Below are 27598 nucleotides of genomic sequence, written 5' to 3'. Positions count from 1 at the left end.
CCCTGTGGCCCTGTCGTCAGGGCCCCTGAGCTTGGCCACCCGTGTTGGGTGTGGACCTATGGAGCCTGCCCCCCCAGCAGAGCCAGCATCAGGTTCTGGAACAGGGTCACTGCCATTGTGCCTATGTGGTGGTCTGTGGGCAGTTGGCTGCTGAGCCTTTTGTCACCCATCTTATTAGACTTTCATTCTCTTACCTCGGGCTCTCTGTCCACGCTCAGCATTTCAGGTCTGTGGCACCAGAGATTATACAGCACATTAGAAAACATTACTTTCAGAGTGCCCGGCTGGCTCAGTTAGTAGAGCATGAGACTCTTGATATCGGGGTTGTGAGTTTGAGCCCCACGCTGGGGGTAGAGATTACCTAAAAATAAAATCTTTTAAAAAACCCCAAACAGGGGCGCCTGGGTGGATCAGTCGTTAAGCGTCTGCCTTCAGCTCAGGTCATGATCCCGGGGTCCTGGGATCAAGCCCCGCATCGGGCTCCCTGCTCGACGGGGAGTCTGCTTCTCCCTCTACCCCTCCCCGCTCTTCCCTCTCTCTCTAAAGAAATAAAATCTTAAAAAAAAAAAAAAAAGTAGGTTAATTTAGTTAGGATTTTAGAACCCTATGGTGCCTAGACCTTAAAAGTTGGAGTCTGAGGGTCCACTTGAGAACGGACAGCAGCAGGTGCTACACAGTCATACGGCAGGTGGGTGGCGCCAAGCCTGGGGTGTAGGACAGTTTACACCTCGCTCTAGCTAGTTGTTATCCCCAGCTTATCTGCCTTCCCCCCGCTGACCACACACCACACGTTCAGCATTTCCTTAGAGCCAGCCGCCCACCAGGACCCTCTCAGCATGTTCCTTCCCCCACAGTGCCCATCCCCTCCTCAGCCAGGTAATAGTCCTGGGTCTAGCCCTCTCCTGCCCCAGTCGGGACACACCCCGTCCGGACTCCTTGGGCAGCCCTTTGAGCCTCAGATGCTCTTGTGGTGGTTCATACACGTGCACGCATCTGCCCCCGTCTGTTCTTAGTCCGGGCCAGGATCTCGTCTCGTTCATCCCTCACGTTGCCCATGGCCCCGGGTCTCACACAGTGTTTGTTCCAGTGAATGCTTTAGTTACCCAAGGTGAACAAATCAAAGTGGAAGTGACAAGCGATTTTTAAGAGGACCTATAAATAGATGGAAAACATTTAACAATTGGGTCACCAGACAGACATGGATTTGACAGGAAGGTCAAGAGGAAGAGGTTATGGACTGCCCTGCTAGAATTCCTTTGGGTCTATTTAGAGAATCTTCCCAGAACAAATCCACCAAAGGCAGTAATCAAACACGATGCTGATTATAGAGTTGTCCGTGAATGATCTACAGCGTTAGAACAGTCTTGGTTAATCTAACGGTCTTCGTTTCAAAGCCGAATTTGATATTCGATACCCTCCTTGGGCCCTATCCAGAGGGATTTAGTTACTGTGCAGCCAGAGGGACCTAGAGAGATACTGACATGCATAGAAACGTCCAGATAACTCTATCTACGTGACCGTGTGGGATGGGCCCTGGAGACAGCCCCTCAGGAGGGCCGGTGCGCTGCTGCGTGCAGGGAGGGTGAGGAGAGAGGCATGGGGCCCGTGGGGAGCACGCGGTGCTGGCGTGAATAGAGCTAGAGGCCGATCCCAGCTGCGAGCACCTGTAGCCCCAGCGGTGCTTTTGTGCCTTCGTAGACTGGCTCACTTAATCTTCGCTTGAACCTCTGAGATGGGAATGATTACTCCTGATTTACAGATTAGGAAACCAAGCTCCAGAAAGGTTGCATAACACAAAGCAAATGTCGGGGCTGGAAATCGAGCCCTGCTGTCAGTCGAGAGTCGGTACTCTTTCCACTGCTTCCAATCAGGGAAGTATTTTGGGGAGAGGGTGGACTGAAACTCTTGAACTTTGAACTCTGGTAGGAGCCTGAGATTGGGCAAAGGTATGGGACCATGAGAACTCAGAGGGTTGCCCAGCTGGCCCAGTTGGGGGGAGCATGCGACTCTTGATCTCAGGGTCATGGGTTTGAGCCCCACATTGGGTGTAGAGATTGCTTAAAAATAAAGCCTTTGGGGGGGAAAAAAGAATTCAGATTGCTGGTGGGAGCATAGGTTGGTATAATCACATTGTGAAAAAAGTTTGAAGTTGTCTTTTAAACCTGAAGGTGGTCAACTCAGCAACCCAACAGTTACCCAACAGAGCAACAATTCCATCTCCCGGAGGTCCTGGGCAGACTCTTACACCTGCGTGCTAGGAGGTCTGCATGAAAATGCTCGTAACACGTTGTTTAAGATAACAAAGTAGAAATAATTCAAATACACATCAACAAGGGAGTGAGTAAAAATATTGTGGCAAACTATGTAGCGGTGAAAATGAACAAGCTATAGTTTTTTTATCAGTAAAGATAAATCTTAGAAATACAATGTTAAAAGCAATTTGCAAAAGTATACAAGTAGCATCATACTTTTTTTATAGAAATGAAAGATAATACTAAAAAATATGTAGTGTTTAGGAATACATAGGTATGTGGTTAAATTATCAATAATAGTAGAAGCAAGGGAATAACAAACAAAATTCAGTCTGTGGTCACACCTGGGGAACAGAGGGGCAGGAACATTAGGAGCATCACCCGTGTCCCTGATGATTTATTTCTGAAGTTGAGGGAGTTCCCGGGTGTGCATTTCATTTATTAGACTTTATAACTTTTATATGCCTATAAATGTGTGTGTGTGTGTGTGTATAGTATAAAATAACATGTATTATTTATATAATAAAACATACATTCTTTTGTGTTAGGTATTTCATAATTTTAAAAATAGAAAACTGCCATGCCTGGGGACCAGAGGGAAGCTGGTCCCTGTGATGGGTTCAGACTCAATGGTAGGCATGACGCTCATTCGCTGGGATGCTGGAGTGAGTACAGCAATCAGGCGTTAGAAGGAACAGAAGTTCCAAGCAGGGAGAGGATGGTCAGACCTGGATTTGTGAGCTTCTGCCTCATTTTCTCTTCTCTGAGACAGGAGCTGGACTTTTTACGTCATGGGGCTGCTGTGAGGATTGAGCCTGAGGGTGGGGACAAAGCCCTGGGCACAGCACCAAAACGGGTTGCCATGAGACAGGCTGCACACTCAGTGGGTGCACACTTGCAAGGGGGCTACGGGGAGCAGAAGACACAGAGATGACAGCGTCGTTCTAGTAACAACAGAACAAACCATAGCAGAGGGTTTGAAAAAACATCAATCTTGTTCGGGCTTATCCAGAAAATTCTCATTAGAGTTGATATCAAGGGTTGACAACTGTCACTTTAAATCAGTTCATATCGCTTCTTTCTTTCTTTCTTTTTCTTTCTTCCTTTCCTTTCCTTTCCTTTCCTTTCCTTTCCCTTCTTCTTTTTCTTTCTTTTCTTTCTTTTTTGTAATTTCAGCACTGGGAAATTTGGAGCTTGTTTTATACCAGGACTTTGTAAGCAGAGTGATCTGACCTTGTACGCATCACGGCCTGGGCTCCGACTGTGGAAGGCAGACATCCGTGGGACTGTTCAAGCCACGTTTATCTTAAAAGATGTCTTTGCTGGAGGAGTCAAGCCTTTTGAACTGTACCCACGTCTGGAATCCTCCAACAGGGGAGGTTGCAGCTTACCTGAGAAACACCTGGGGCTTGTTTCGTGTTTCTTTCAAGAAGGCTGGGTGTTGAGTTGGAATGAATACAGTATTTACCTTCTAGACACCGTCAACCAGGTAAGTGACATGATCGCACCACATCTTGGGTGTCTTTACAGTGTTTATCTACAGATTATCTCTCAGAACGATAGAAGGGACAGCATTGATTCTAATGCTTTACTTTTTCCTTTGGGCCAGTCAAGGAATCAAGTAAGGGTCTGATTATTTTATAGATTGGTTTTGGTAGAACCTTCTAGCTGTTCTGCCTCTAAGCAGGAGTCTGGTCTGCCTGGCATGGCTTCCCTCATCTGGAACTTGAGGGCAGGGTGAGCTGGGCTAGGGCCACCAAGCTGCCTTTTAGCCCTGAGTTGGTTTCTCTTCTTAAGGAACACTTTGAAAGGCATTTTTGTATTCTTCTCCACTTATAGACAACTTAAGTTTTTTTCTTTCTCTGGGTACTCTTTGAACTGGATGTGCTCTTAGTAGTCAGTGGGGTTGAGAGGTTTGGTGACTGTGTATCGATTCCTTTCTTCTGAGCCCTTTACCCCAGTGCTTTCTGTGACAGGTGTAATTAACTTCATGAGACAAGGGGCTGTCCATGTGCAGACGTGGCTGCCATCAGAGTCTGTGTGGCAACATGATGGGCAGCTTTCAGATTAGTGGCATGTTTCTAGATGTTCATCAGGATTATTTAAAAATTAACAGAGGGGCGCCTCTGGGTGGCTCAGTTGGTTAAGCGTCTCCCTTCAGCTCGGGTCATGATCCCAGGGTCCTGGGATCGAGCCTCACATCTGGCTCCCTGCTCAGTGGGGAGCCTGCTTCTCCCTCTCCCTCTGCGGGCTGCTCTGTCTACTTGTGCTATCTCGTTGTCAAATAAATAAAATCTTAAAAAAAAAATTAAAATTAAAATTAACGAAGAATTCAGGCCCTTTTTCTCTCTATAGTGAACTGCCTCTTGTTTGTATTATTAGCCGAAAAGAGAATGTTTTAAAATCATTCAGACTCTGGATGTCCTGTTTTCAGATGGTGTTAGGGGCCTCCTCCCTCTCTCCATTTATTCGGAGCCATGAATTGCAGTGTCCACTTGTCTCTCCCGCGGGAGTGCACACAGTAGGGGGTCGAGACCGGTCAGCACATCACTGTAGACCAGGAGCAGCATTCCCTGTGGGCATTCGTACAAAGTGCTGTGAGCTGGGACGAGTCCCGGGCAGTGCCACTGAGGCTGAGCTCCCCGGGGACTGTTTGCCGAGGAGGCGATGTCTGAATCAAGTTGGAACTCTCCCAGTAGACAAGAGTCAGGAAAGGAGTTTGAGCAGAGCCATGGCATCCTGGAGGAACAAGGCCCACTCCTCCGCTCAGGGCACCTGAAGCGCAGACCAGGGCAGCTGTGCGAGGCTGACAGGCAGGTCCTGCCGAGGAGCATGCGCTCCATGTGCTGGGGGGAGGGGGCGAGGCAGGACACGGTTCCCAGTGCTCAGAGGTGCGGTGAGCTCTTCCCTCAGGCTCATGAATTCACTGGCAAGGTTTATGACTCCAGGTCATGTATCTGTCGGATACTCCCTACCTTTGCGTTCGTTTACTCTTAAGAAGTTTCAGAAAGTGGGCCCAACAAAACACAGGTGTCATTTGACTCATTTGGATTCCTGCCCATGTCTGTTTGCTTTCAACGATTACTATTGCCTGGTGGTGTGATTTTCTTTTCTTTTTTCTTTTCTTTTTTGGACAGTCCACAATTGCTGGTTTGGAAGGATCAGGTGATATCGTGTCTGTTTCCTGCACAGAAAATGAAATATTTTTCTTAAAGGGAGATAGGAACATTATAAGAATTTCAAGCAGACCTGAAGGACTGGCATCAATAGGTTTGTATTTGTTATAAAATGTACCCATGTATATGTAATTGTAGTTTATAATTTATAAACCTTACCATTACTTTGTTAGTTAAATGACTGTAGCTTTATTTAAACAAGGAAGTATTTGGAGGGTTTCCTATGATTTTTTTTTTTTTAAGATATTTTGTTTTGTTTTGTTTCAGAGAGAGAATGTGTGCGAACAGGGGGAGGGGCAGAGGGAGAGAATCTCAAGCCGACTCCACGCTGAGTGCGGAGCCCAACTCAGGGCTTGGTCTCACAACCCTGAGATCATGACCTGAGCTGAAACCAAGAGTCGGACACTTGACCCACTGAGCCGCCCAGGCGCCCCGCTCTGAGTCGTAAAAGATGGTTTACAGTGCTTTTCTTGAAGCTTACCTACTTTAAGGCTCATATCAGACAACCTCACATTTGGTAAAGTGGTTCCATAGGTCTGGAAGCTGGGGAGGCCAGATGAGTAGTGAGGAGAACTCAGCACCCACATGACTGGTCGCTGGTACCTGACTCCACGTGTGGGATTAATAGTTCCAAAGATAGAGACTTGCCAAGATTTTAGAACATGGAAATCTGTTATCTGGAATATATCTTTTACCCTCCACACTGTTACTCCTTACAGCACTGGTCATTCTCTGTGCTGTTGACTTTTCTTTGTAATTCATACAAGCCCAGATTCTAATGAGCAAAGAATCTTAATACGTGTTCTCATGCACACATCCACGGTACTTTGTACACTTGGGGCTCATCAGTGAACTTGTTCCTGCTGGTGACAACAGCCATGTGGGGAGGAGGAGGAGAGGCCTCTCTGTCACTCCCTTTGTTCTCACTATGTTCCAGAGACTGCTGAGCACTTAACAGTCATGACCTCATAAAATCCTGAACACAGCCCTAAACGGAAGGTACTGATTCTATAGACGAGGAGACCGGGGTTTGGAAGTTGCAGTGAGGTACCAAAGACACCGCCGCTGGGGGGACGTGAGCGGCACACCAGGGACATCCGTGTGGCCCCAGAGCCCCCGCGTGTGTGGCCTCTGGAGTTCATGGAGCAGTCTTGCAGGCGTCTTGGTTGATGCTCATGACAAGCCTGTGGGAAATGTGAGGCAGGTAGTCCTGCCACTGCCTTTCCCCAGCCAGGCCGCCCTCCTCCCGGGGCTGGGGGCGGCCTCGTCCCTTCCTTGCTCGCAGGCCACCGCGTCTGAGGTGGTGTGCAGGGCGCCCCCTGCCACGGCTGCTGGCACCCTCCGGGCTCCTGCCACCGCCCGCTGTCCCCAGCGCCCAGGCGGGTCTGAGTGCTAGGTGTGTGGTGCTCCCCGACGTGGCCTACTTCTGTCCGGATGCTGCCCTCTGTTCTCTCCCCGCTCGTTATTTTAAGACCCACTTCAGGTCTTACTGTATCTTTTGATACTTTTCCTGAGTGCTTTAGTTAAGTCAGCCTCTCCCTGTCTTCACTGGAGTTCCCAGGGGCCTCTCCTTCTACCACTCTTGTGACTGGGGAGCCGTTTACTTACTTACCATGTCCTTACCTCACAAAATAAACTTTTTGTTGCAAGGATCTTGTGGCTCAGCTTTGTGCCCTGACACAGCACGTGGCACATAGAAGCCCTGAGTGAGTGAGTGTTAATCCATGGTGTCCCCGTTCCACAGATTAGAAAACCAAGGACTGGGCGCCTGGGTGGCTCAGTTGGTTAAGCGACTGCCTTCGGCTCAGGTCATGATCCTGGAGTTCCTGGATCGAGTCCCGCATCGGGCTCCCTGCTCGGCAGGGAGCCTGCTTCTCCCTCTGACCCTCCCCCTTCTCATGTACTCTCTCTCATTCTCGCTCTCTCAAATAAATAAATAAATCTTAAAAAAAAAAAAAAAATAGAAAACCAAGGACTGGGAGGTAAATGACAAGCCCCAAATCCACCAGCCCTGTCTTCTGATTTCTGCTTCAGCCAACGTTTCTCCTGCTTCTTTTGCTTGGCTACATTGGTCAGAAGTGTAGACCTTTTGCTGTAGCCATGGGCTTGGGGGTATCTTGGCCCTGGGGGCATCTTTGCTATGACTTCTCTCACCAGCACTAGCTGGTGTCTGAGTCACTGCAGGAGAGGGAGTAGAGGTCCTGGACCCAAGTGGGTGGGCCAGTTGCAAACCCGAGGCCTTTTAGAGTGGGGAGCAAGGCGAGGAAGAGGAGCTCCAAGCAGCAGGCTCCTGGGCCCCCAAGCGTTACTAAGCATTTTGTCTTTCTGTAATGTTAGAATACGAAGTGTAGTTAGAAGGAAAGTATCCCAAACAGTCTCTCATGAGCCAGATATTTAGGACTTGAAAAGATGAAAATGTCATAAGGGCTATCTTGGCCCCAATTTTACGGTCTCTTACGAGATGGCGGGGTGGGGGTGAATTACTTCTTAAGTCAGAGGGTAAGTCAGGATAGCTGCCGTTCCAGATTATAATTTCTGTGGAAAGTGAATAAGCTCTGAGTCTTGAGTTTATGAGGGGCACCTACACGGTGTGGTCAGGGGCGGGGAGGCTTATAGGAGGGAAGTAAGCTCCAGACCTAGCTATTCGGTGGGGCCTCTCTGCGGTGATGAAAACGCTGTTTCTGCACTGTCCACCAGTGGCTGAGCGCTTGGAATGTGGGGGGTGCAACAGTATTAAATTGTGTTTGATTTTGAATTTAGCTGCACATGACAATGATGCTGTATTGGACAGGACAGCTCTAGACCAAGACCTGACGCCAACTGTGTGATCTTGGACGAGTTGCTTCCCTGGCCAGGCTTCACACCGAGCACAGTCCTGCCTGTCCGTCCCCAGTTGTGCACACCGCAGCCCCTAGTCTGCCCCTGACCACCCTCATAAGGGACAGCAATTCCCATCTGTCTGCTTGATGGTCCCGGAACAGTGTCGGGCACATAGTGGATACTCGGTATCCGAGGGATGGCTGAGTGGATTGAAGTGGTCCCTAGTCCTGTTCTACGTAGAGGGTACTATGGATGGAACTGTTATGGCCATGGTGACCTTGTGGTGTTGTGTTGAGAAGGACGAGTCCATGAAAGTGAGAAACTTGCTGGCTCTTGTTCATGGGCACAGAGCAGGGTGACTTGACCCTCCACGGCCAGATCCTCACGCCACTCTCTGCTCGAAATGGACACTGACTTCGTTAACGCACTTCTCTGTCCTGGCTTTGTTCTCGTGGAAAATTCCCTTTCTCCCCTTAAATTTCAAGAAATATAGGTACACATACATTTTTCAGGTGCCCTTTGAGTTCTTTTATATTTAAGGCATGATCTAAGTAGGGGATATCACTAAGCCCTTTTCTTAGGTCATTTGTCTTCTTTAGGAATTATTTGTGAATTGATGAGAAATGCCGTATACTTAGTAGTGTCCCCTTCCTATTGAGCTATTTACAGAAAATAGCCCTGACAAACCATTTTCCTGATTTTGGTGTGTGAGCTTCCTGGAGCACAGAACCGTTTGTTGGACTGTTTTGTGTGATTCTTACAGTTTCGCCAGTCTTCTGAGTTTAGCAGGCAGGTATTTAGGGTTAGCAGACCTGAATAGGAGTGTGTCGACTTTCTTGGATAAACAGCAGTAACACCCCACCCTTCTTTCTCAGGGCGAGATGGTCTGGAGATGCCAGGATGTGCAGAGCAGGCCCCCGGGCAGCGTGTGGAGAAGCCGTCGGGGGCCCCGGTTTCTGAGACGAGGCTCAGGGGCTCTTCCGTGGCCAGCTCCGTGGCCAGTGAGCCAAGGAGCAGGAGCAGCTCGCTCAACTCCACCGACAGTGGCTCCGGGCTCCAGGCAGCTCCAGAGCTGGGGAGGGGCAGCCAGCCCGCCTCACAGAGATTCAGCCTGATTAGCTCAGAAGACTTTGACCAGGAGCTTGTCGTGAAGCCTCTGAAAGTGAAAAAGAAGAGGAAGAAGAAGACAGGTACCATCCGAGGCAAAGCACACACTGATTCCTGCTTACTCGGGGGCATTCTTAGACACTTTTTGGGAGTGCTGCTTTCACTGAATGAGCACTTGCCCATTCAATGAGAAGCAGAGAAGGCCTTCAGAAAGCAAGTGTGTTCTTTCCTCAAAGGAGTTTTACTGTGAAATATTTCATATGTTAAAAAAGTACCACGCACATGGAGAGCACCTTCATGAGGTGTAAATAATATAACAGACACCTGCGTACTTACCATCCTGCTTGATGGGTCTGGGTTTATACTTCTCAATATTTAAATAAAAATTTTAATATATCCATGTATAGCATGTATTAGACCAGAGAGGCTATGAGCCTGGATGGAAAGTCATGGAAACAGAAGATCGATGCTGGTGTCTAGATGGGTCATTTTACATTTAGTGTTGGATAGGTTACCGGACATGGGATTTAACATAGAAATGGTTGAACTTTTTACTCCTTGGTTCCTGTTAGGCCTCTCGAGCTACACATACTTACCAGATTGCTAAGCATTTTAATAATTTTAAACAACTGGTCTGCGGTCCATCCTTCCCTTTGTTTTCCTCCGTTAACATTTCTTGAGTGGGGCCTAGAGCCCATCAGTGTGTCTGATGTTTGCATCCATTTAAAACATCTCTGCATGGGGATAATTCGTGCTTGAGAGATGTATTCTTCACCACTTAAATATCCTTCATTTAAAATGTATTTTTTTTCTTGAGCCAAAATTGTGTTTGTTGGTCTCTTACTCTTTATGTGGAATCATACCCCATTTTAAACATTCTTATTTTAAATTAGAAGGTGGAAGCAGGAACACGTGCCACAGCTCCCTTGAATCGACTCCCTGCTATGAATTTCCGGGTGACAGTCCCCAGTCCTTGAGCACAGACCTGCTGTCCATGACCTCAAGTTTGGGCAGCATCGTGGATCGGTCGAGCACAGAGTCTCCTGACCAGGAGAGTAACCTTAGTGGTGAGGTGAATGGTGTCCTGCAGGAAAATAATGACCCCGAGGCATTCAGTGTCCTGGAGGTGCCGGAGCCTGCCCCTGACGTACTGAATGAACGGAATGGCGACAGAGCTGGACTCCCGCGATGTAACCGTGCAGACGACACAGAGCCACACAGTGCAGTGTGGACTTCACTCTTGGAGCTGAGGGAAGCTGTGGAAGGTAGTGACGTTACAGAGCTCAGAGAGGAACCTTGTCCCGCAGACGATGAACTGAATAGCAGACAGTCACCCTGTCGAGAACAGGACAGCTCTGCTGAGGCCCGGGAAGCGGAGGACATGCCTGATGTCCCCCAAAGCACTTTTTCTGAAGTCCCCTTCCTGGACTCCCTCCCGGTGCCTTCCAGCCTCAGCTGGGTCCCCCATGCCGAGCAGCGGCTGCCGGGGACCAGAGCTGACGAAGGCTGTGCTGAGGAGCCCAGCAAGGAGCAGGGCTTCCTCACGCACATGGGGGGTCCCGGCCACCTTGGCTCACATCCCTCGCACACTGTCACTGACGGTGACACAGGCCTGAAGGAAATGGTTGCCTTGGAATGTGACACGGGGAGTGTGGGAGGACGGCTGACACCCCCGGTCTCCGCCTTGGCGGCTCACACTCGTGAGCCTCGGCTCGAGCAGCCTTCACGGGACCAGGTGTTGACGTCCAGTGACGAGGAGGACATCTACGCCCACGGGTTGCCTTCCTCTTCCTCGGAGACCAGTATGACAGAGCTCGGTGGTAGTCGCTCTCTGCAGGACCTGAGCCAGCCTGGCGCAGAGGACACTGGGCTGCTAAAGTCAGATCAGGTGTGTGGGTTTGGGGTGGGCCGGTTTCCTGAGGGTCCACCCAACCCATGTAGTTAAGGATGGTTATTCTTGGTCATTTTACATAAAAAGATTTTTTCAGAGTACTTAGTTTTCTTAGCAAGTGATTATAATTCAGTGTATTTGATTTCGAAACTAACCAGGTATTATCACTTCTTTTCCTACTAAGTCGTTGTGAGGTGTGGATTATGAGTGTGAACTTATGTGTACTTTCCCCAAATGTACCGCTGGATTCTCTCAGTGCTAATCACGCGTATTGTTTGGGTAGCTCTTGCCACGTGCCGGGCAACATGCTAAGTACTTTGTAAGTTCAACTCATTTACTTCTCTAAGAACTAAACAAACCATGAAATAGGTACTGTGTGGTCCCCGTTTTACAGTGGAGGCAATCGAGACTTAGTTACATGGCTTGCACAGGTCACATAGCAAGTGAGGGGCAAGGCTGGCCCCGGGACACCCCCCCTCAGCCTCTGTGCTGTCCTGCCTTGGCAGTGAAATGTACTGCTTAGTTGTTTGGCGACAAATGCCAAAAGGTTAGACCTTACACTCAGTTTTGCCTGTGCCCATCCTTTCTTGAGTGCCTTCGGCTGCCAGGCTCCGTGTTCGATGTTGGCTGCTGCAGGGTGTGGATAGCCAGTCCGGATCTCAGAATCTCAGGGAGGAGCCAGACATGCATGTCGATCATCTCAGTTGAGCAAGACTCTCGGCCAATGGTGGCGAGCCAAGTGCAGGGCTCTGGGAAGTGTGAGAGGGCGCCTGCCCAGGGAGGCACTGGGCAAGCCGACCATGTCTCATGGGGGCGGGCTATTGGGATTCTAGGCCAGAACTTTAGAAAAGCCCTCCCCTAGGTGAGAGGGAACCTGACCCTTGGAGGACTTCTCCCTCCCTTCATGGTTCCCCCCCCCCCCTTCCAGTAGCTACAAAGCCAAGAGATTTTTGTGGCATTGGGGAGGGGGACTCATCATGGGGTGCAGGGCTGAATTGAGAAGGGGCGGGTGCCATTCTCTCTGAAGCGAACTTCCATATTTGGGTGATTGTGCAAGCACATTGATTTTCCTCTGTAGTTTCAGAAAACTGTTAAAACTGCAAAGACTGTTTAGCTTTGATTTTTTTTAAAGAATCGTAGCAAGAAAACATCAGTCTATAAAATTCAGCCAGACTGAGTGTCTTGGCCAGATTTCCATCAGCCACATGATGTGTCCTGTGTCCAGTGATTGGGACCATGCTTAAAACCCGAGGGTGAAGACACAGAGATGGTGGTAGTGCTTCTCATCCTCGTGCATCTGCGAGGATCCGATGCACAAAACACAGATCTGCACGTTGTGTGAAGTGCAATACACCTGTGCGTAAAGCTAGGTCATTTTTTTTTTTAAAGATTTTATTTGTTTATTTGACAGAAAAAGAGACAGCGAGAGCAGGAACACAAGCAGGGGGAGTGGGAGAGGGAGAAGCAGGCCTCCCGCGGAGCAGGGAGCCTGACGTGGGGCTCGATCCCAGGACCCTGGAATCATGACCCGAGCCAAAGGCAGACGCTTAACAACTGAGCCACCCAGGCGCCCCAAGCTAGGTCATTTTAATGTAAACACTGCATTAGGAAGGGTGTTCTGACATGACAGAGCGTTACCCAGGCGTGCTCTGGGGTCCTAACAAGGGACGACAGCTCCCATTTCAGAACGCTTCTCTCAGAGTATGGTCCAAAGATAGCAGACCCTGCATGGCTTCTCAGAGATCCTCAGCTCTGTGACTTGAATGATACCCTGCACGCTTGTCTTGTTGACGACAGCATGACGGTGCAGCTGCGTGCTCTGCTACAGAACTCACCAGGCTCTGTCCTTGTTAGTTTGCAGAAAGCTGGATGGGATACGCTGGTCCCGGCTACGGCATACTCAGCTTGGCGGTCTCCGAGAAGTACCTCTGGTGCCTGGACTACAAAGGCGGCCTGTTCTGCAGCGCACTGCCGGGCGCTGGGCTCCGCTGGCAGAAGTTTGAGGACGCCGTCCAGCAGGTGGCGGTCTCACCCTCAGGTTGGCCTCCCCGGCTCCCTGTCCCGCCGGTGTAGCTGGCCCGGCACACAGCGGGCCCTGCCGCGGGGCCACCCATGCAGCACGCTGGCCAGTGCCTGCACGTTTGGGGGGTTTCTCCGAAGAATAGGGGTTGCTTCATTTGACTTCAATTAATAAACATCCAAATAAATGGTGTTTAGTTTGAATTTTTTTTTTAATTAATTGTAAGGGGAATACATGAACATGTTTTTATAAACTATGCAAACTATTTGCTTGAATTTTGAAGGATTTTTTTGAGAGAGATTAACATATTAGCCCCTTATAAAAATGTGTTCCTATTTCTTTTTTTTATGGGAGGGGAGGAGCAGAGGGAGAAAGAGAGAGGGAAGCTTAAGCAGGCTCCACACCCAGCACGGAGCCCAACATGGGGCTCAGTCTCACGACCCTGAGACCTTGACCTGAGCCGAAATCGAGTTGGACGCTTAACTGACTGAGCCACCCAGGCGCCCCTGTGTTCCTGTTTCTTAGTGTTGCCTTAAAGCAACTGAACTAATGATGGACCTATGGATATGTGGGATATGTTCAGATTATTTGGGTTCCTTTCTAGAAATTATTCTTTAATGAGTGATGTGTATGCTTTGGCTGAATCATCTACTCCCTGAGTGTAAAGAAAAATGCGTTCATTCTTGCAAGCCATGGTCAGGCTAACCATTTTTAGTGAACTGGAGCAGACATCTCCTGAATGAGGTTCTACTAGGCTTTCAGCCTGTACCTCCCTTCCCTGTCCAGAATCATTTGCTCATCTGTTTTGTCATAACGTTGGCCACTTCACCTATTGGGGGGTAGATAGGTAGAATAGAAATATTTATGCGTGTTTGCCTCATAGTAACTTCTTATTGTTAGGACATTGGAGTAGAAGTTAGACAAAACATGCTCTGTGACCTTAGACTCGTCCCCCATAATTTTACTGTGTTTCAGATGGATTTCCTTGAACTCTTCCTGGTCTTTGTCACTATTTAAAATACCAGTTTGCTCAAGGTTGTTTTACCTCTTCGCTTGTTTGAAAAATATTTTTCCTTAGATAGTGGCTGAGATCATAGTCTACTTCATTAGCTGGCGTTATATAATTGTGCGTTTTAATTCTTTGTCATTTACTTCTGGTTTTATCTCCCCAGCCATTTAGAAACTTTGGTTCTGTCCTGATTCTGTTGATTACTTTGTGCTTCCAAAACGTTCCGGCCCTTGTTGATCTAGTAAGAATTCTGTCCCCACCAGATGAGTGTAGTTGACTGAGTTGTCCTGCAGTGCCCACGTCTTGGGCGGGGGGGGGGGGGGGCGGGCCAGAGCCCACGGTGTTCACGGGGTGCTTCGGGCTTAGCCGTCCGTCTGTCTCGCTTTTCTCCTCTTACCTCAGCTCTCCCTTTCAGACCCTCTAGTCCAGCCTGGCTGTGCTCTTGGTGATTCTCTGGTGGTTTCTTACACGTGGCCGCCTGTCCTGTGTCACACCCTCCATCTACATCTTCTTCCTTCCCTCCCCTTTTTCATCTTTGTTTATCAGAATCCCTTTCTGAGTAAAAAAAGGACAGCCCAGCTCAAACGCCTCCTTTCCATGCATCTTATCCCTCAGTTGGTCCAGAAGTGACCCCATCTGAATCCCTCTAGGACTTTTCAACCTGTGGTGGGGCACGAGTTGTGCCTCCTGATGGAACCGCGTCAGCACCGCCACTGTCCGCGTCAGGAGTGCCTGAGGTCTGTCCAGCTCAGTGTGCCGTGTCACTGGTCTATGCTCACCTCCAGTTTCCCTAGCAGCCCTATAAGGTACAGAGAAGGAAGTCAGGCATGGAGACCGTGGGTGACTTGACACCCGAAGCCACACAGCTGGTGGGTGGTGGCCAAGGACCCAGACCTCGGTGCTGCGGGCTCTTTCCCCCGTTGAGGTAGAAGCAAAAGGGGGAGAGAGGTTTTAGAAAGCTCTCTCCCCCACAGCGACCAGAATGAAGCTTTTTTGTGTAAGTAATTCTCCATACTTATTGGATGGTGATTAGAATTTTTATTTCTGCAGGAGCCCTTCTCTGGAAGATTGAACAGAAATCTAACCGAGCTTTCGCTTGTGGAAAAGTGACCATCAAGGGCAAGCGGCACTGGTACGAAGCCCTGCCCCAGGCAGTGTTCGTGGCCCTGAGCGATGACACAGCCTGGATCATCAGGACAAATGGAGATCTGTACCTGCAGACAGGTAAGTGGAGGTGGTGCTCCGGCCCCCGTCAGTGGGGAGGTGATTGCTTCTTACTGCCCCTCGCCTGTTAGGGACATGCTTAGAGCCATCACAGTGCCTAAGGGGCTAAAAATCAATTTAAATTAAAATACTCCTGGAAAAAGAGAATTTGCTATTGGAATATATTAGCAGTTTCCTGCTTCTGACTCACATTCAACCCCAGACAAATTTAGGGCAAGACTTCATAGGGTTAGTTAGTGAGATACAGAAACAGATTCTCGTTCTCCTTAGGTTAACCGTTGCCTGTCATTTATGCTGCAATGTCAGATCTTAAGGGGAAAGAATAACAGGGAAGTGATGTTAGCATCATTTTTTCCTTTAAGTTACGGCTGGATTTTTTTCAGCCAGGTCAAAGCCCTGCTTCTGTATACTTATTTACGTGTGGATCAGGAAGAAACAAGGAGAAATCATTTGATCTAAGTAGCAGTTCAACTTGTCCTAGTAAACTGCCCTGAGGGGAACCTTCAGCTGCTGAAGGAGACTCAGTGGGACTTGTTTATTAAAAATAAACTATAATGAGAGGGAGTGTTTATGTACTGTCAGCAAAATGGGATATGAGTTTCCAAAGGCAATGTGATTTATCAGCATCTGGAAAGGATATGGGGCGGGTGCTCTTTTTTGGTTGTCAGGAGGCCATATTGGATTTACGTAAAGATCCATCTTCTAACCGTTTAATATTGCTGATTTGGGGAGACTGTTTTAATCTCTGTTACGAACTGTCAGCCAGGGATGATTCTCTGAGATTGAAAGTCTTTGCCCATCTGGCTCTTCCTCACGTGTGGGAGGGCCAGCGTCTCCTAGAAGCCGCTGCTTGAGCCCTGGTGGTCAGCCTCGCCAGCTCCTGGGCCACGTGCCAGCCCTGGTCTCTCCTTTCAAGTGGGAATAGCTCTCGAGAGGCAGATGCATATCCAGTTTCCACGAGCATTTGAGTTTTGTTCCTGGTGAGGAAATGGAGCGCTTCAGGCCTGGAGTTGAGGAACGAATGCTCTGTTAACCAGTAGTACCAGACCTACCGTGTTAGTCTCCAGGGCTGGCCTGACGATGTGTGGTGTAAGAAGCCCCGCAGGTGACTCCCCCTGGTTGAGCGTGAGGGAAACAACCGAGGATGTGGTACCACAGGGCTCCTATGAGCAGTGAGGGAGCACATTTGAGCGCTGAGGGCTGATTGCGGGCTGATGCCACAGCGTATGGGGTTTGAGTTAACAGCTGTTCTGCCAGCTTGCCCAGGATGCTATCAGGCTGCAGACAAGCTGCAAGGAGGTGGGGGAAAGAGCCCTGGATGGGGCATCAGGGACTCTGAGCTCTGGCCCTGCCATAGCCTGGCCGTGTGATGGACCTCGCCTTTCATCTAGGGAACCCCCCCCAAACAGGTAGGAGCTGGAGAGGGCAGCTGCTTTGTCAGAGCTGCTCTGCAGAGGATGGCTGCAGGCCTCAGATCTGAGGGGGCTCTGAGGCTCTGAGGGGCACAGCCGTAAAGCATGTGCTGCTCTTGGCAGGGGCCCTTTTGGCTCAGGGTCTGGCTGCTCTCCTGCCCTGGGCTTTCTTGTTCTTCCAGAACATCCTAAGCTATTTTGGGACACCAGCAGATTCTGAATTGTTAGTTCCTTCAGTTTGCAAAGAGCTTTTGAAAACACTTCAGATATGTGTGATATTTAAGCACAACTTAACCATTTTTTTGTTGACTAGACCTTAAAAAGACAAAATACTTATTACAGAAGAATATGGCAAAATACCAAAAAAAAAAAAAGAGAGAGAAAGAAGCAAACAGCAGAATACGAATGAGGTGTGAAGTCCTGATTGTGTGTCTTTGGGGCTTCCTGTCTGTCTCCCTGGCAGGTCTCAGTGTGGATCGCCCCTGTGCCAGAGCCGTAAAGGTCGACTGTCCATATCCACTGTCCCAGGTTGCAGCCCGAAACAGCGTGGTGTGGGCGCTGACAGAGCAGAGAGCCCTCCTGTACCGGGAGGGCGTGAGCAGCTTCTGCCCTGAAGGGGAGCAGTGGAAATGTGACATCGTCAGGTATCAGGAGGAGGAGCAGAGACGTCTTCATCATCTTGCTTGTCCCACCCTTGGTTCTTTGTCAGCTTGACTCCCCTTAACACACCCATGGGAGCCTTTCCTGGGCAAAGCTGCTTCTCTGAGGCTCGCCATGGTAGTAGTGTTCTCTGGAATCGTCGGAGCCGATGCCAGCAGCCTGACCGTGGAGACGCCCTGTGCCTGCTCTGACTGGCAGACTGGGCGTTGGATCAGAGCTTAGCTTTTTGAAATGCTGCTGCCCTCTTGTGTGACCTCAAGCATCACATGATCACGGGTCTCTCACGACAGTTTCTATTCAGTGCTACCCAGTGCTGTCGGGGGGTTTCTGTGTAGCATCTCAGTGGTTTAGGGCCAAATATTTTTCCTTTATTATCATCCTAGTCAATGATGATTGATCTCTGAATGGTAATTTATTTGGTTACTTACACCACTCAAAATTTTAATTATAGAATTACCATCAAATCATTTTGCCAATTAGAAAAATTAGACGAGGATCTTCTTGGTTTGAACCTAGCAACCCGGTCAGCATGAGCGAGTAGCTCCTGTGCGCCCCAGCGGGGCTGGGCTGGGTGTGCAAAGGTGGCTGCCCCCAGCCCTGCCCGCCCCCAGAGCGGGAGCCGCGTAACTGCCCGGAGCCGTTAGCGTAGACGGTCCTACACCGGAGGGCACAGCCCAGATGAGCCCCGAAGCTGGCGAGCGCTTTACCAGAGGGGCCGGGCGGGGCCGGGCGCTGCCCGCGGAGAGGCGACGTCCATCCAGCTGCTGCCCAGCACAGCCGGGCACACGGGGGGCACCTCTCCTGGCTCGATTGTGCAGGAGGGAGCAGTGAGGCGGAGGCGCCCTACATGCCCTCGTGCTTTTCTCGTAGGCTCTTTTCTCCCAGGGGCCTTCCCCACCATGCCGGGTTTTCAGTGTGTCTTTCAGAAGTTGCCACACGTTGAAGCAACATCTACTGCACAGTGACGTAACTCGACCCTCGAGCTTCCTTCCTTGGAACTTGTGGGTGGGGTCTAAACCCACCGGGAGCCTGCGTCCCTAGTCAGGCTGGGCACTGACTCCCCTGTTCTCGTCCCTGTTTCCAGTGAAAGGCAAGCTCTGGAAGCCGTCTGTATAGCTCTCGGGGACCAGCAGACTCTGTGGGCCCTGGACATCCGAGGGAACCTGTGGTTCAGAACTGGTGTCGCTTCCAAGAAGCCCCAGGGCGATGACGACCATTGGTGGCAAGTAGGTGCTCAGCTCAGGGCTGCTGGCCCAGGCGTCTCCCCTGTCCATAGCCCTTCTCCTTAAAGAGATTGGGGAGGTTGGATTAAATTAAGAACATTCACTTGTACTCTTCGAGGAGTTAAACTTTTCACTGCATTTGAGCACATTAGAAATATCCAGGGCTTTTCATCATAGGAAGTAACTTGTATAACTCTCTTTGCTTAAATGTACAGGCTCTGTTTATTATTTCTTTTTTTGTTTCGGTGTTACTTAGAAATTTATCCTTACTTGCTAACTAGGCCCGGTGATATCCTTTTGAAGACCTAGGTAATAATGATGTTTAATTCTGAACACATGGGCTAAGAAGAGCTAGACAGCGGGTTTGGAAACCCAGCCTACAATTAAAATTCATCTCTCCCCGCTTGTTCCAAAGGCCTCTAAGCAAGTGGCATTTCAACAAAGAAAGGAGAATGTTCCCACATGCTCCCAGAAAAGGAAACACTCTGCGTAATAGGAGGGTGTAAGCAAGCTCACTTTTCGTGACTTGGTCCCAGCCGGGGTGGCCTAGAATGTGTTTTTCAAGGAGTTGTTCCTGCCCCTTTTTGGTACCGTTCAGTGTAGCTATCACTCTCCCAGCCTCCCACGGTGGCCGGCGAGGCGGTTCTGAAACTCAGCAGCTGGAAACTAGGCAGCATCTCTTCAGTGTTTGTCCCCAGTGGCTCAGGTCATATTGTTGCCTCAGACTTGCCGTGCTGAGGGCAGGTCGTTCACTAGCTGCCCTTGGGTCTGTCGGATGAGAATGTGGAAAAAGAAGTTGTGTTTGCTCTTTGATGAGTAAGTATATGTGTACCTAGGTCTCTAATATGTCTGATACTCTTTGAAAAGTTGTACAAGTGATTTTAAAATACTTTCTCCATGCTGGTAAGCATATTACATGGTTTTACACACATGAATACACACACACTCTCACATGTATATATGTACCACACATTCCACTTTTAAGTAGCCTAAAGAAAATTAGATACCATTTTATCATCATATTCAGAACATTATCTTTAGAGAAATTTAATTTGACAGAATCATCTTTGAGGTATTTGGAAGCAGAATTATTTTAATTACTGTAAGACATTTCTCTGTACGGCCAGAGCCAGCTTTATGTCTGGCTGCTAAACCTTTCTTTTTTTTAATTTGCATCCTGCTTCTCTGCAAGTGTTTGGTGCTGAGACAGTCCGTCACAGACTTTCTGTGTGGCCTTGGCATGTGCAGTCTCCTGGGGAGGCCCAGAGCTCCGGGCCCGGCGTTCTGTGGGCTGTGATGAGACCACGCAGCCAGGCTGGCGGATAGCGGGAAAGGGGGCCACGGGGTCCGGACGTGGTAAAGCAATAATTCACTTCAACTTCAGTTAGGGCAGTGGTTTGCAGTTAGTGCAAGTCCTTTCATGGTTGAAAAAGGGCAGATTTGTACACTTAATCAAGCACTGATTTTTACAATAATTTTGTTTGTTTTTGTTTATTAGAATTAAGTTTCCTGTAATAAATGGTGTCCCTTTCACTCAGCATTTCATTGTGCGTGAGCTGGGAATACGGCCTGCACAAGGCTGTCCTAGAAGTCGGGGAGCGACAGTCTCTGTAATCGAACCCAACAGGGCAGAAGTATATGTGAAAGTCACGTGGAGTCAGATTTTGACCATCTTAGAAAGAACTTTCTAACAACCAGAGCTGCCCAACAAGAGAGAAGTTCTCCCAGAGTTGCCCTGAAGAAATGTCTTTCAGGAATATTAGAGAAGCGGTTTGCCCACCTGAGCCAGGCTGTGCCCTTCGTATGCAGGACGGTCCCGGTTTGCGCTGTTGAACTGGCATAATTTCGATGGTCCTGGTTTAGATCATAAAGTACTTCCATCACCCTACTGATAATACCTTTTTCTTTTTTTTTAAAGATTTTTTTTTTATTTATCTCAGAGAGAATGGGAGACAGAGAGCATGAGAGGGAGGAGGGTCAGAGGGAGAAGCAGACTCCCCGCCGAGCAGGGAGCCCGATGCGGGACTCGATCCCGGGACCCCAGGATCATGACCTGAGCCGAAGGCAGTCGCTCAACCAACTGAGCCACCCAGGCGCCCCGATAATACCTTTTTTAACCCATATTATGATTCTAAGGATTGCACACTGTCGTCCACTGGAAATACCTAAATTTAAAAGCAAAATGACCTTTTCTCACTGATTAGAATAAAAGCCTTCAGGGGTCTGAGGGGGGATCATAGGTAATCACAAAAATAATCCTGCCATTGTTATATAAAAATGTATAAAGCAGAATGTGAACATTTTCTTCCATCCCTCTAAATCCAGCCCTCGGAAGTAATTACGGTTAGTGGTTTGGCAGTGTCCTGGCGGACTTTCTTGGGTCCTTACACAAGTGCTCGTGTGCCACGTGTATGCTGGGTATTTGCCGGGTATGCTGGGTATAGCTCTCGGGCCGCGCATACAGAAGGCACTCATAGCTGCACTAAGGGTGTCTTTCCGTCCCCACCTCCAGGTGAGCATCACAGACTACGTGGTGTTCGACCAGTGCAGCTTATTCCAGACCATAATCCATGCCACACACTCGGTGGCCACGGCGGCCCAAGTGCCGGTGGAAAGGGTGGCAGATAAACTGCGCATGGCGTTTTGGTCTCAGCAACTACAGTGCCAGCCGAGCCTCCTAGGGGTCAACAACAGTGGCGTCTGGCTCTCCTCGGGCAAGAATGAATTCCATGTTGCTAAAGGAAATCTCATCGGTGGGTGAATCACTTTTATTTTCACATTGACTCCATCGGCAGCTTTACTTTAAAGCCAGCACTGAAAGAAAAGCTTTAAGATCTCAACTGCAGGAGATAATTTGGTGCCAGTGTGTGAAGTGTTTGTAACGGAGGCATTCTTTATGCTTTGTATTGGTTTCCTTTTTTTTAATCTGTCATTCCTCCAACTTGGGTACCAGCGTTTGGATGGTGTGTGATCGGTTTCTAGTGGGAATCTGTGATGATATAGGACGGGCAGATGGAGCTCATTTTTATGTTCATAATTTCACATTTAAATGAAAAGATCCACCCAAAGGTAAAAAGCTTAGTAAGAGGGAATAGTCCATTTCCTGGAGGAAAAGTTCCTGCTCTGTGGAGAACACAAGCCGTTGGTGAGATCTGTGACTGGTGGTATAAATCCACGTGTGCCCATGAGGGCTTCGTTTCTGTGAGTGAAGCCCTGCTTTGTGAATTTTTTCCAACTCTCCTCCCTCTGCACGACCGCCCCCCCGCCCCAACCCTGGGCAAGACTGTGGCTCTGCTTGTTAGCGTAGAAGGAAAAACAAGGGACTGGCCTCACATCACTGGCTGGCGTGGACCTCCTAATTTAAGGGCATTCTGGAATTAGCTATAAGAGGTTTTGACGTAGTCTAGAACTAAAGCTCTGGAGTGTGTGTGTTGTCTTCTTTCTTTAACACACTTCCTATTGGTTCCTTCTAGGCACTTACTGGAATAATGTTGTTCCCCGGGGGACAGCTTCTGCAACAAAGTGGGCCTTTGTGCTGGCTTCCACTGCTCCCACAAAGGAAGGTTGGTTGAGAAATATCAGCGCATGGGTTGGCAGTTGAAAAGTGAAAACCATGCTCTGACCGTGACCTAGTTGGGATGGGGCGTGGCCGTGTGGGCCTCAGAGACAGGGCCTCAGAGACGATGCAGTGGCTTCCCAGGCAAGCAGCCCTTGTTGGCTGACCCAAGGCCCCCAGAGCTGGATAGGCCTGAGCAGGAGAGAAGGCTCTGGTGTGGGGACGTTGAATGAGTCTAAAGGCAGGGCGTCATTCCGAAGGAGAGGAATACCCAGTGTCCCACTGGGGCCGCAGCCGGAGACTTCCAGTGATGTGTCACGGGGCTATAACACTGCAGTCGGTAGGCACCAGCCTTCATGGGGCACCTTCTCATTTCCCCTTGTGAAGTCTTCTCTCACCTCCTAGCAACCACTTTCAGTCTGGTTTACAGCTTCTGGCTAGTCTAAGTCCCACGGTTGTGCCCTGTTAGGACAGGCCCTCCCTACAGAGCACACCTCCCGTTGACTCTGGTCAGAGCTCCCCTGCCCTCCCGGAGCATGGGGTTTGGAGCCAGGAGAGGCAGTGCCGCTCGCAGTGAGCCACGAGACCCCTCTGGGAAGTGGCTGAAGGCTCCTCCTAGGATTGTCCTGAGGGTCAGATGAGAAGACGCCATGAAGCCTGTGGTTCAGAGGAAGCAGCTGGTTAGTTCGAGCGATTAGTCCCACCAGAATTTGGCTAACTTGTCATTACGGGAAAATGTTTACTCGCCTGATCATTCTGACCATAATTCTGAAATCTGTAAGCTCTGAAAACTGTAGGTTATATCCTGAGATTAGCACAAAATCATTTGGCAGCAAAACCTGGCCTGAACCGATGTGAGGCTACTTATTTATCCATCGATTATGAGTATGCACACATTTTGTGGCAAGAATGTTACTGCATTTCATTGCTGCCTGGCTCCCTGAGGCTGTTACTTAAATATGTGGCATACCCATTACCTCAGGTTTTCAAAATCCTAAAAGTTGTGAATTCTAAAACCTATCTGGCCACAAGTTTTAGATAATATATATAGTGATGGAACCTTGAACTTTTCCAGGGGTTACCTGCATTTTAAACTCAATCTGTTAAGTCTAAAAGACTGTATAAATATGGTAGAGAGGAGGCGAGGGTGGATTTTGAGGAGAGAATGGGGAGAGGAGGCGTTCCAGCTTTCCAAGTCTCCCCAGGAGCCTCCCCCCCGATCTGCCGACCCACATACCGCACCCCCAGACCAGAACAGGGGAACTGTGGATCCATCCTTCCGAGGAATTGCTGACCTCACTCTCTCCAGCGCACCAGTCAGTCTCCCCAGTCAGAGACTCCCCAGCCCTTATGAAACGTCCAAGGTCAGAGCCGCTGAGGCAACATTGTAGCCTTCACCAGGTCTCAGAAGCCCTGCTTTCTTTCCTCCCTTTAGAACGTCTCAGGCTTAGGTCTTAACTGGCTGGCCACGGGGGGCGCCTCTGACTTCTGGCTTGCGGTCCCTTGAGCACTCCTGCACAGCAGTGGCCCTGGGAGGCGGGAGTGGCGGCGTGTGCTGCCAGGCGTCAGCTGCCCACGGGCCAGGGCTGCCTCGTGCATCTCGTCAGTGACAGACATGAACCTTTTCCGCAGGAAGCTCCTTGTGGTTGTGCCAGAGCAGCAAGGATCTGTGCAGCGTCAGCGCCCAGAATGCTCAGTCCCGCCCCTCCACGGTGCAGCTGCCTCCCGACGCGGAGATGAGGGCGTACGCCGCCTGCCAGGACGCTCTGTGGGCCCTGGACAGCCTCGGCCAGGTGTTCATCAGGACGCTCTCCAAGAGCTGCCCCACAGGCATGCACTGGACACGGCTGGACCTTTCCCAGCTAGGTATGGCCCCCGTACTCACCTCGCATGAATTCTTACAGGACCTTGTGTAGGTTGCTGGATTGCAGGGGATTAAGTGGCCACTCTTGTAGATTGAATGGACCTCTTCATTTTGTAAGGAGCTTTACTTCCCCACCGTGTACAGCTTGGAGGGCTTGCAGAACCCAGGAGGAGTGTAGACGCAGAGGAAGTTGCCCCTAGAACTGCTTGATGCAGCTGCCTCTGCCAGTCCGACTCAGTGTGGTGCATTGCTTTGTGCCCTTTGAGTCTGGAAGAAGAGGTGTGTCCTGCGTCAGCCTCAGCACCCATTCGCCTGTCCCTCTGCAGCTAGAACAGTGCCCAGCGAGCGAGTGTCCATTCTTACTCGAGCAGTCTGAGATGATGTGCGTCTTCCTGATGGCAGCTCTTCTCAGAGTCTCCCCTCAAAGGTTACTGAGCCGGCCAAGGAGCATGCTGCCAATTATCAATAATTCATTTGTATTCCAAAAAACAAGATATTAGAGGGAGCCCACAGCATTAGGTTATTCTCCAGGCAAGTTCTTGATTGATCGGCAGCTTATGGGGGGCTAGTCTGACAGCAGAGACTTGTCTGAAGGCGGAGGCTGCTCCAGGCATCTCCAGAAGGTCCACATAAGCCTTAGGAACACTCCCCTGCCATACGGTTTCCCATTTTGGTAAACGGACAACCAGTGTTTTTTGTTTGTAGGTGGAAAAGTTGAATTGTACAAGCATTTAATATTTCAGAATTCAACCACATGTACTCAGAGAAAAAGGGGAGAGGCGCCTGGCTGGCTCAGTAGAGCATATGACTCTTAATCTCTGACTCATAAATTTGAGCCCCACATTGGGCTTAGAGTTTACTTTAAATATATACATACATAGGGGCGCCCTAAGTGTCTGCCTTCAGCGCAGGTCCTGGGATCAGCCCTGCTTTGGGCTCCCTGCTCAGTGGGAGTCTGCTTTTCCCTCTCCCTCTGCCCCTCCCCCCGTTTCTGCGCTCTCTCTCTCTCTCGCACACATGCTCTCTCTCTTTCAAATAAATTTGAAATAAATAGGAAGTACACAAGCTCCTATTTAAAAATATATATATATATATATGCGTGCCTCCCCAGCAGCCCCTGGCTGCATCTCTGGCTGCCAGGAGCCTCTCACCATCCCATGAAGCCTCTGGCTGCCAGGGGCCTCTCACCATCCCATGAAACAGGCCAGGCCTCAGCTGTTCTTCAGCTCATGTGGCTCCTGTAAGGTGCTGTATAGAAAGATCATTGTTCTTTTGGCTAGCAAGCCGCCAGATATAATCCAGCTTAAATAAGGGGGAGGTTGGCTCTCAACTGAAGAAGCAAACTGTTCCAAAGCTGGGAATAGTCCAAGGTCATGCTTAGTTCAGCAGCACATATACTAAAAATAGGAATTTTCCAGGGTCATTTTGATCACTTAAGCTTTTGGCCTCGTAAGCTGTCTTTTGAACCTAATCCCAGCACCGGGGCCGTCCCCTTCCAGCTTTGAGAGTATTTACCAGCCACCATTACTGACAGTGACCGAACGGACAAAGCTGTGGCTGCTCATGGTCCTGAGTGCTGGTGATGGGGGACCCTCCTGCCTGCCCTGGGAAGCTTTGCCACCATCCGGAGATCTGGCCGGAGCCTTTCTCTAGCAGCCCCAATCAGATCAGTTTGGGAGATGCTGCCAGTTCCTTCTGGAGGTCAGAAGGCCAGGGCACAGTTTGTGCCCTCCCACGACTGAATCTCGAGGCCTGTGGGAGGCCTTGCTCTTCTGCACAGTCTGGGTGAGAGGCAGAGCTGTTTCCCTGCAGCAACTCCTCCATGTCCCTGAGAAGACACCATGCACTGTGGTGGGCACTGAGTGGATGGCATGCTGCCAGGCTGCATGGAGTCAGAAGCAGCTGTGCCCAGGCCTACAGGCACTGGGCCCACAGTTCACCTCTCCCTTCCAGACCAGTCCAGTCCTCCCAGCACTGGCTAGCTGGCTAGACTCCTGCAGATCTCTGAGGTGCCCATTTGGGCTTCAGTGGGGTGGCAATTCTTTCCAGGGGAGAAACTCCACTTTGGTGGGACGAAGGCTCAGTTTAAGAGACCTGATCCTCGGCAGGCTCCAGGATCCTGGGCGAGCTGCTGGGTTCCCTTATTTAAACCTCAACTTCTCACCTTCCTAATGGGAACAGCAGTCTCCACCGCAGAGAGATGATGCAAGGAAGCACCCGGGGTCAACGTGAGCTTCTTGGGCAGGTGTCCTAGGTGGGGTCCCTGTCGAGCCAACACTAGCTGCATTGCTCCCCAGGCTGGTGGGGGCTATCTAACCATGTGCCTGGTGGGGTGATTGTGGGAAGCACTGCCTTTCTTAGTCTGAGCTCTAGATTTTGTTTATTTATCTGGGTTGGTAGCAGACACTGAAATGATGGAGATAGAATCCTTTTCCCATTTTCTAAATGTAGAAGAACACAGCACGTCCTGAGCTGGTAGGGTTCGTGTTGGGCAGAGGAGGTGGACGGGGTGAGGTAGGAAAGGTGCTGGCCTCCCACTGTGCCGGGAGCGGGGAGGGTAACAGGCAGGCAAGGACCATCAGGTTTTGTGTTGCTGGGCTCTCTCCAGGGTGGTCTTTGTAGCCTGTGGGGCAAACAGGTGAATCAAGTGGCTTTTTAAATTATTATCTAGGGGCACCTGGGTGGCTCAGTCGTTAAGCATCTGCCTTCGGCTCAGGTCATGATCCCAGGGTCCTGGGATCGAGCCCCGCATCGGAATCCCTGCTCATTGGGAAGCCTGCTTCTCCCTCTCCCATTCCCCCTGCTTGTGTTCCCTCTCTCGCTGTGTCTCTCTCTGTCAAATAAATAAATAAAATCTTAAAATAAGTAAATAAATGAATTCTTATTATCTAAATGAGGGGATGAAGATTTTAAGTTAAGCTGTGTGCTCCCCGCCCAGGGCCCCACGTGGGAGCGGCCATGGCAGGTTGTCATAAGGCAGCAGGCATCGAATAGTAGTGAATAGAAAGTGTAGTGATCGAGGTAGCGTTCATGCTGCCTTGAATTACTTATCTGGGATTAATGGGATGCTTCATTGGCCATGGTGGGTGCTCACAGCAATGAAAGGAAGCACAGCCTTTTAGGACTGTGACTCTGCATGTGAGGATTTTGTTCAACATGAAACTTCTCTTTCCCAAATGTACTCTTTTTCCTGATTTCGCTCTTCTTTTCCCATTGAATTCTTCTGGAAAGGGCAGAATCCCCTGTGGCTGTTTGGGGCCAGTGCCTTAGCGCTGCTGTCTCTTCCATCTACCCCGTGGGGTCTCCGAGGCTCTTCTCCCTGCTCTCCTCCGCCCATGCAGTAGTTGCCCACCTTTCCCGCGGTGCCAGAGCTATCTTCCTGAG

At 49.8% G+C, this 27598-nt stretch overlaps 1 protein-coding gene across 1 annotated transcript in view; it reads left to right on the top strand.

Annotated features, from left to right (window-relative positions):
* Positions 1 to 27598, top strand: part of TECPR2 (tectonin beta-propeller repeat containing 2) — a 107345-nt gene that overhangs the window by 42337 nt on the left and 37410 nt on the right. The window contains exons 6-16 of the mRNA XM_021679855.1: positions 3429 to 3741; positions 5390 to 5522; positions 9124 to 9438; positions 10249 to 11243; positions 13101 to 13284; positions 15326 to 15499; positions 17375 to 17555; positions 18656 to 18797; positions 21307 to 21547; positions 22268 to 22357; positions 23983 to 24216. Of these exons, the coding sequence (XP_021535530.1) occupies positions 3429 to 3741; positions 5390 to 5522; positions 9124 to 9438; positions 10249 to 11243; positions 13101 to 13284; positions 15326 to 15499; positions 17375 to 17555; positions 18656 to 18797; positions 21307 to 21547; positions 22268 to 22357; positions 23983 to 24216 (3002 nt within the window). The remainder of the gene's footprint in view (positions 1 to 3428; positions 3742 to 5389; positions 5523 to 9123; positions 9439 to 10248; positions 11244 to 13100; positions 13285 to 15325; positions 15500 to 17374; positions 17556 to 18655; positions 18798 to 21306; positions 21548 to 22267; positions 22358 to 23982; positions 24217 to 27598) is intronic.

Source organism: Neomonachus schauinslandi, chromosome 9 (assembly GCF_002201575.2).
Source record: "Neomonachus schauinslandi chromosome 9, ASM220157v2, whole genome shotgun sequence".
Taxonomy (NCBI): domain Eukaryota; kingdom Metazoa; phylum Chordata; class Mammalia; order Carnivora; family Phocidae; genus Neomonachus; species Neomonachus schauinslandi.
The sequence above is the reverse complement of the archived record's forward strand: the minus strand, read 5'-3'. Positions and strand labels throughout refer to the sequence as shown.